Genomic DNA, 8980 nt, shown 5'->3' with positions numbered 1-8980 from the left:
GCATGCAATGCAGGGGAGTCTGATCTCATCTCTCATGAAGCAGGAAGTCTCATGGTTTTTCTCGAGTTGCGGAGGGAACCTGGGTTATATTCTCGAGTGACGACGGGGATGGCCCCTCCAAACTGATGTTTGTTCAGCGACGTCAGGACTCCTGTCTAGTTGCGAGGGACAAATTGGGATTCTCTTCGAGGCTTTGCAGGGCAATAGGGATGCCTCTCGAGGTGAGGTGGGAGACCCAGTGTCCTTTCAAGTTGCCACAGGGATACTGGGATTCCTGTCAATTTTCAAGAGAGTCAGTCATCATCTACTTTTTTTTTTTTTTTTTTTTTTTTTTTAGGTTTAATGGGTTTAATAAGTTTACCCCTTCAGTTCCTATTTGCAGCACCCAATATTCCTTTGAAACACCAGACAGACCCAGCAGTGACCAACAGTCAAGATCAGACCTCCAGAGTTTAAAAGTTCAGGTTCTCTGAGCATTCCGTGTTGCAGTGGCACTTGTCCGAAATTGGTACCTCCCTATCTTTGGGGAGCTTTAAATGTACCAGTGAAAAAAGCTTTTTCCCCTGCAAGGGGAAGAAAGAAAGTCATTCCTCAAACCCAGTGGAGATCTGGCTGTGAGGTCTTTCTTCTGTCCCGTGTCTTCAGGCTTGTGTTTTTGTTTTGTTTTTTTTTGCAGTGGAGCAAGAGACCAAAATCTAACCTGAGTTACAAGAAACAAGACAGTGATGGCTATAAAGGGAGTGACCAGGAGCAGCGGAGCCTCCTGTCCCTCCCACATCCAATATATGTGCTTCACAGAAAAACAAAAAAACAGGTCCACAAAATACAACAGCTAGAGTTACAAAAATCCATTCATCCAAGGGCGGTGGGAGGCAGGAAGGGAAAATGGGAGGGGAAATGGCACAGGGAGAAAGAGTATTCAAATCAGTCCAGGCACGGGGCTGGCAAATGTTAGAAAAGAGCTGCAGAAAAACCTGTGGTCCTTTCAGACTCACCAGTGTTTAAAATCCATACTGGTGTCAGGAAGATTCTGCCTTATGTGCACCAGAGACAAAAGTCTGGATTCCTCAGAGAGAAGGGAATGTGGGCAGGGCCCTTGGCAGGGTGGGCTCTGCCTTCCCTGGGAGGAGGCGGAGGTGAACCAGGAGAAGAGCTGCCACAGCATCCTTCCGATCCCACCCGGCCCCTCCGGATGGCAGGTGACCGACTCAGCGGCCTGTGGCAGCCTTCAGTTTGGCAGGAGACGGGTGGGGTGAGGGCAATTTTTCCGCAGAAGTGGAGCTGCTCAGGGCCGACTGCAGGTAGACCGTCTTGTGGAAGAGTCTGTTGCTTAAGAAAACCACCAAGGAGAAGAGGCGCAACTGGAAAAGGTATGCTTTGCCAGGGGTCTTTGCTTCATTGGCGCTGATAATGAATAAAGGAAAGAGGATAGAGAAGAGGCAGCCACTGACAATGTAGGAGGACTGCATTGCTGTGAGGAAAGCCAGGGGCAAACCAAATCCAAAGTAGTAAGGCCAATTCCTTTCTATGTTTGACAACCGCTGGTGCATTTCAATTCCTTTATTGAACCAACGATATTCGAAGCAGTATAGTGAGTAGAGGAGAGACATATGCAGGAGACTAACCAGCTGACCAACAAGATGGATGGGAAAGAGACTCACAAACATCCCCTGGAGAAGGAAGAGAGCCTGAAGCAAGAGGTTGAAGAGCATGTCAGCAATTATTTTGCTGACACTAGGGAATGGGTGAGGCTTCCTCCCAGATACCTCGAATGCCAGGTCAGCTATATCCTGAAACCAAATCGCGTTGACGACTTTGCTGAGCACAAAGAGGGGGAGCACCCAGAGAGCACTGAAAATCGACGTGAGGAAGAACTCCAGCCACGACCAGACATCCCCGTGTAGTGACGGATCACCAATAATCTGGGCCGTTACCGACTGAAGGACGGGAATGAACACTCGATAAAACAAGAGCAGACTGAACCAGAAAACTCCACCATTCCAAGCGCAGCACTGAAAAATTCTGCTAACAATACGTGGTTCACTCTCCTGCTTCCTCTCTATGCTCTGGGCCCTCCTCTGAGCCAGGACGCTGCTTGCCCTTCTTCGACGCTGCTCCTCTCTCTTTTGCTGAATTCGAGCATCAAGCTTTGAGATGGTACAAATTCCCCAGATGGAGTCTTTGATTCCCCTGGCAAGGTCCTGCAGAAAGGTTTTGACACTGTCAGCCATCTCTTTACCGCCCAAACTATCAACTACACAAAAGAGAGAGAAGTGTCCCCAGAATTTTCATCATGAAGGACCCGGCAGCTTCGCCGCCGCGGCTGCGGCTCCGGCTCCAGCCGGGTCCCTCGCCCGCCGCGGGTCCGCTCGTCTCCTCCGAGCCCCTCCGCGCCGGGCCGCCCGCTCCCGCCCGGGCGCTGCCAGGGCCGGGGCCGCTGCCATCATCTACTTTTAAAGCATTGAACTCCGTGTTCCACTCATGTTGTCAAAGGGATGTGAGGCCTCCTGTCGAGATGAGGCGGGGAACAAGGGCTTTCTCTGTGGTCTTCACTGGGGATTCAGACATCCCTTCATCTTCTGAGATGAAAGGCGAGCCTGAATTCAAGTCACTGCAGGGAATTCAGGCCTTATTTCGAGTCAGGGCATCTCGTCGTCCATTCCACTTGAGGCAGAAACCTCAGGGTCCGTCTCACATACCTAGAGCTGAGAAAAGCCCCCATTTGAGCTGCCTCTGTAAAGTTGGCATTCCTCTTGATTTGAAGCCAGGGAATCGGCTCTCATCTCAAAATGATTTGGGGTACAAGGAGCTTTTCTCAAGTTGCTATGCTGAACTTGGTGTTCCTCTAGACCTGGGATGGTGTTCTTGGGGAATCTCTGAAGTTGCCCAAAAGAAGTCAAGCCAATTGTCCTGTTTGATGAGGAATGCAGGATTGCTCTGGAGCCAATGCAGGGGAATTGGGCCTCATCTCGAGTTGATTTGTGGTACACGGAAGCTCTTTCTTATTGCTGCGTTGACCTCAGGGTCCCTCTAGACTTGTGACAGAGTTCTTGGGGACTCTGTGGAGTTTCATCTAGGAAGTCAAGGTGCCTTTCATGTTTGATGGGGAACACGCACTTGCTCTGCACCTCAATGCAGGGGAATCGGGCCTCATCTCGCGGCGAGGGGGAATTCTCATGGTTTTCTCGAGTTGTGGTGGGAACCTGGGGTATGTTCTTGACTTACGGCAGGGATGGCCCTTCAAAACTAGTGTTTGTTCAGCGACGTCAGGACTCCTATCTAGCCGCGAGTGACACCTTGGGATTAACCTCGAGGCTTGGCAGGACAATAGGGACACCTCTCGAGGTGAGGTGGGAAACCAATTTTCCCTTTGCAGTTGCCAGAGCGATACTGAGACTCCTGTCAGTTTTTAAGAGCAGTCAGGCTTTGTCTCCTTTTGAAGCTTTGAACTCCGCATTCCACTCGTGTTGTGAAAGGGATGTGAGGTCCCCTGAGCTTGCTGCCTCAACTGGAATGGACACCGAGATGCCCTGACGCCAAATAAGGCCCGACTACCCTGCAGTGAATTGAATGCAAGCTCGTCTTTCATCACACAACATGAAGGTCTGTTTGAATACCCTGTGGAGACCCTAGAGAAAGCCCTAGTTCCCCGCCTCATCTCGACAAGAGGCCTCACATCCCTTTGATACCTCGAGATTCACGCAGAGTTCAATGCCTCAAAAGGAGACGATGCCTGACTCCTCTTGAATGTTGATAGGAATCCCAATATCCCTGTGGCAACTGGAAAGGGACCCTGGGTCTCCTGCCTCATATTGAGAGGGGTCCTTATTGCCCTGCCAAGAGTACTGGAGCATCCTGAGATGTCCATAGCAACTAGACAGGTGTCCTGACGTCGCTGAACCAAAATGAGTCTTGAAGGGCCATCCCCGTCGTAAGTAGAGAAGATACCCCAGGTTAACACCGCAACTCGAGAAAAACCATGAGACTTCCCCGTCCCCGTGAAATGAGGACCGATTGACCTGCACTGCCTTCAGAGCAAGTCAGTGTTCCCCGTCAAACACGAAATGAGCCTTAACTTCCTTGATGGAAATCCAGAGAGTCCCCAAGAACACTGTCACAAGTCTAGAGGGACCGTGAGGTCACCGCGGCTACAAGAAAGAGCTCCATGTACCCCAAATCAACTCAAGATGAGGCCCAATTCCCCTGAAGTAGCTCCAGAGACATTCCGTGCTCCCCATGAAACACGACAAGTAGTTGACGTCTTTAAGCAACTCCAGAGATTCCCCGAGAACAGCGTCTCAAGTCTAAGGGAACTCAAAGCTCAGCACAGCAACTCGAGAAAAGCTTTGTGTACCCCAAATGATCTAGAGATGAGAGCGGATTCCCTGACTTCGAATCAAGAGGAATGCCAACTTTCCACAAGCACCTCAAGATGAGGCTTCTCTAGCTATATGTATGCGAGAGGGTCCCTGAAATTGCTGCCTCATGTGCAATGGGCACCAAGATGCCCTGACTCGAAATAAGGCCAGATTTCCTGCAGTGACTTGAATGCAGGCTCCTCTTTCATCTCACAAGAAAAAGGGATGTCTGAATCCACTGTGGAAACCCTCGAGAACGCCCTATTTCCCAGCCTCATCACTACAGAAGGCCTCACATCCCGTTGACAACTTGAGAGGCACGTGGAGTTCAGTGCCTTAAAAGGAGACGATGCCTGCATCCAAATGAAAATTGATAGGAATCCCAATATCCATGTGGCAACTGGAAAGGGTCCCTGGGTCTCCTGCTTCACTTTGAGAGGCGTCCCTATTGCCCTGCCAAGCCTTGAGGAGTACTCCGAGGTGTCCCTCACAACCAGACGGGATTCCTAACGTCACTGAACCAACACGAGTTTTGAAGGGCCATCCCCGGCGTAACTCGAGAATATACCCTTGGTTCCCACCGCAACTCCAGACAAAACATGAGACTTCCGGCTCGCCCCAAGATGACACTCGATTCCCCTGCATTGTGTGCAGAGAAATCCGTGTTCCCCATCAAACAGGAAAGGAGCCTTGACTTCCTTGATGGAACTCCAGAGAGTCCCCAAGAACACAGTGACAAGTCGAGAGGGACCCTGAGGTACCCGCAGAAGCAGGAAAGGGCTCCTTGCACCCTAAATCAAATCGAGATGAGGCCCGATTCCATGCATTGTCTCCAGAGCCATCCTGCCTTCCTCATCAAACAGGACAGGGGCCTTGACTTCCTCTAGGCAACAACAGAGTTTCCCCGAGAACACCATCCCATTTCTAGAGGAATATCAAGTTCAGCACAGCAACTCGAGAAAAGCTTCTTGTACTCCAAAGCATCTTGAGATGAGAGTTGATACAATGGCTTCGACTCAAGAGGAGTGCCAACTTTCCACAAGCTCCTCAAGAGGAGGACTGTGTCAGCTAAAGTTATGTGAGAGGGACCCTGAGCTTGCTGCCTCAAGTGGAATGGACACCGAGATGCCCTGACGCCAAATAAGGCCCGACAACCCGGCAGTGAATTGAATGCAAGCTCGTCTTTCATCACACAACATGAAGGTCTGTTTGAATGCCCTGTGGAGACCCTAGAGAAAGCCCTAGTTCCCCGCCTCATCTCGACAAGAGGCCTCACATCCCTTTGATAACTCGAGATTTACGCAGAGTTCAATGCCTCAAAAGGAGACGATGCCTGACTCCTCTTGAATGTTGATAGGAATCCCAATATCACTGTGGCAACTGGAAAGGGACCCTGGGTCTCCCGCCTCATATCGAGAGGGGTCCTTATTGCCCGCCAAGAGTACTGGAGCATCCTGAGGTGTCCATATCAACTAGACAGGTGTCCTGACGTCGCTGAGCAAACATGAGTTTTGAAGGGCCATCCCCGTCGTAAGTAGAGAAGATACCCCAGGTTAACACCACAACTCGAGAAAAGCCATGAGACTACCCATTTTCCACGAGATGAGGCCTGATTGACCTGCACTGCCTTCAGAGCAAGTCAGTGTTCCCCATCAAACACGAAATGAGCCTTAACTTCCTTGATGGAAATCCAGAGAGTCCCCAAGAACACTGTCACAAGTCTAGAGGGACCGTGAGGTCACCGCAGCTACAAGAAAGAGCTCCATGTACCTCAAATCAACTCGAGATGAGGCCCGATTCCCCTGCATTGGTTCTAGAGACATCCCGCATTCACCATCAAACACGACAAGTGGCTTGAGTGCCTCTAGGGAACTCCAGAGATTCCCCGAGAACACCGTCTCAAGTATAAGGGAACACCAAATTAAGTACAGCAACTCAAGAAAAGCTCCGTGTAGCCCAAATGATCTCAAGATGAGAGCTGATTCCCTGACTTCGACTCAAGAGGTATGCCAACTTGCCTCAAGCACGTCAAGAGAAGGCTTCTCTCAACTATGCGTATATGAGAGGGACCCAAAATGTGCTGCCTCAAGAGGAATGGACACCAAGATGACCTGACTCTATATAAGGCCAGATTTCCCTGCAGTGACTTGAATGCAGGCTCGCCTTTCATCTCACAGGATGAAGGGATGTCTGAATGCCCTGTGGAGACCATAGAGAAAGCCCTATTTCCCGGCCCCATCTCGACAGGAGGCCTCACATCCCTTTGACAACTCGAGAGGCACGTGGAGTTCAATGCCTCAAAAGGAGAAGATGCCTGACTCCTCTTGAAAATTGATAGGAATCCCAATATCCCTGTGGCAACTGGAAAGGGACCCTGGGTCTATCACCTCACCTCGAGAGGCATCCCTATGGCACTGCCAAGCCTCGTGGAGCATCCCGAGTTATCCCTCACAACTCGTCAGGAGTCCTGACATCGTTGATAAAACCTGAGTTTTGAAGGGCCATCTCCATCGTAACTCGAGAACATACACCAGGTTCCCGCCGAAACTCGAGAAAAACAATGAGACTTCCCACTCCCTGCGAGATGAGGCCTGATTCCCCTGCATTGCGTGCAGAGAAAGTCCGTGTTCCATGTCAAACACGAAAGGAGCCTTGACATCCATGATGGAACTCCAGGGAGTTCCCAAGAACACTATCACAAGTCTAGAGGGCCCATGAGGTCACCTGAGCAATACGAAAGAATTCCGTGTAACTCAAATAAACTCAAGATGAGGTCCGATTCCCCTGCATTTTCTCCAAAGCCATTCCGCATTCACCATCAAACATGACAGGTGGCTTGACTTCCTTTACGCCACTCCAGAGATTCCCCGAGAAAACCGTACCAAGTCTAGAGGAACACCAAGTTCAGCAGAGCAACACGAGAAAAGCTCCGTGTACCCCAAATCATCTCGAGAAGAGAGCAGATTCCCTGGCTTTGAATCAAGAGGAATGGCACCTTTCTACAGAAACCTCAAGAGGACTCGTCTCTCAGCCATAGGGATGTGAGAGGGACCCTGAGATTGCTGCCTGAAGAAGAATGGACAACGAGATGCCCTGATTCGAAATAAGTCCGGGTTTCCCTGCAGTGACTTGAATGCAGGCTGGTCTTTCATCTCACAAGAAGAAGGGATGTCTGAATCCCCTGTGGAGACCCTAGAGAAAGACCTAGTTCCCCCCCTCATCTCGACGGGAGGCCTCATATCCCTTTGACAACTCGAGAGGCACGCGGAGTTCAATGCCTTAAAAGGAGACGATACCTGAACCTCATGAATATTGATTGGAATTCCATTATACCTGTGGCATGTGGAATGGGAACCTGGATCCCCCGCCTAACTTCGAGAGGCGTCCCCATTGCCCTGCCAAGCCTGGAGGAGCATCCCGAGGTGTCTGTCACAAATAGAGAGCACTCTTGACTTCGCTGAACCAACATGAGTTTTGGAGGGCCATCCCTGTTGTAACTGGAAAACATAACCCTGGTTGCCTGCTCAACTCGAGAAAAACCATGAGACTTGCCCCTCCACGGGAGATGAACCCCGATTTCCCTGCACTGCATGCAGAGCAAGTCCGTGTTCCCCGTCAAACAAGAAAGGAGACTTGAATTCCTTGATGGAACTCCAGAGAGTCCCCAAGAACACTGTCACAAGTCTAGAGGGACCCTCAGGTCCCCGCAGGAACACAAAACAGCTCCGTGTACCCCAAATCAACTCGAAATGAGGCCCGATTCCCCTGAATTTGCTCCAGAGACATTCCGTGCTCCCCATGAAACACGACAAGTGGTTGACGTCTTTACGCAACTCCAGAGATTCCCTGAGAACAGCGTCTCAAGTCTAAGGGAACTCAAAGCTCAGCACAGCAACTCAAGAAAAGTTGTATGTACCCCAAATGATCTAGAGATGAGAGCGGATTCCCTGACTTCGAATCAAGAGGAATGCCAACTTTCCACAAGCACCTCAAGATGAGGCTTCTCTAGCTATATGTATGTGAGAGGGTCCCTGAGTTTGCTGCCTCACGTGCAATGGGCACCAAGATGCCCTGACTCGAAATAAGGCCAGATTTCCTGCAGTGACTTGAATGCAGGCTCCTCTTTCATCTCACAAGAAAAAGGGATGTCTGAATCCACTGTGGAAACCCTCGAGAAAGCCCTATTTCCCATCCTCATCACGACAGAAGGCCTCACATCCCGTTGACAACTTGAGAGGCACGTGGAGTTCAGTGCCTCAAAAGGAGACGATGCCTGCATCCAAATGAAAATTGATAGGAATCCCAATATCCCTGTGGCAACTGGAAAGGGTCCCTGGGTCTCCTGCTTCACCTTGAGAAGCGTCCCTATTGCCCTGCCAAGCCTTGAGGAGTACTCCGAGGTGTCCCTCGCAACCAGACGGGATTCCTGGCGTCACTGAACCAACACGAGTTTTGAAGGGCCATCCCCGGCGTAACTCGAGAATATACCCTTGGTTCCCACCGCAACTCCAGACAAAACATGAGACTTCCGGCTCGCCCCAAGATGACACTCGATTCCCCTGCATTGCATGCAGAGAAATCCGTGTTCCCCATCAAACAGGAAAGGAGCCTTGACTTCCTTG

At 50.6% G+C, this 8980-nt stretch overlaps 1 protein-coding gene across 2 annotated transcripts; it reads right to left on the bottom strand.

Moving 5' to 3' along the window:
* Positions 1 to 308: 308 nt before the first annotated feature.
* On the bottom strand, positions 309 to 2439 carry LOC122690171 (etoposide-induced protein 2.4 homolog). Of its 2 annotated transcripts, XM_043897195.1 has the most exons (2): positions 1561 to 2439; positions 1331 to 1448 (listed from the first exon to the last, which is right to left on the bottom strand). In XM_043897195.1, the coding sequence occupies exons 1-2, from the start codon at positions 2229 to 2231 to the stop codon at positions 1331 to 1333; spliced, it is 789 nt and encodes a 262-aa protein (XP_043753130.1). In that variant the 5' UTR covers positions 2232 to 2439. The 2 variants fall into 2 exon arrangements, with proteins under 2 accessions (XP_043753129.1, XP_043753130.1); XM_043897194.1 differs by having other exon boundaries at positions 309 to 2439.
* Between the last annotated feature and the right edge of the window lie 6541 nt (positions 2440 to 8980).

Source organism: Cervus elaphus, chromosome X (genome assembly GCF_910594005.1).
Source record: "Cervus elaphus chromosome X, mCerEla1.1, whole genome shotgun sequence".
NCBI classification, from domain to species: Eukaryota; Metazoa; Chordata; class Mammalia; order Artiodactyla; family Cervidae; genus Cervus; species Cervus elaphus.
Note: the sequence above shows the minus strand (reverse complement) of the source record. Positions and strands in the feature narration are given on the sequence as shown.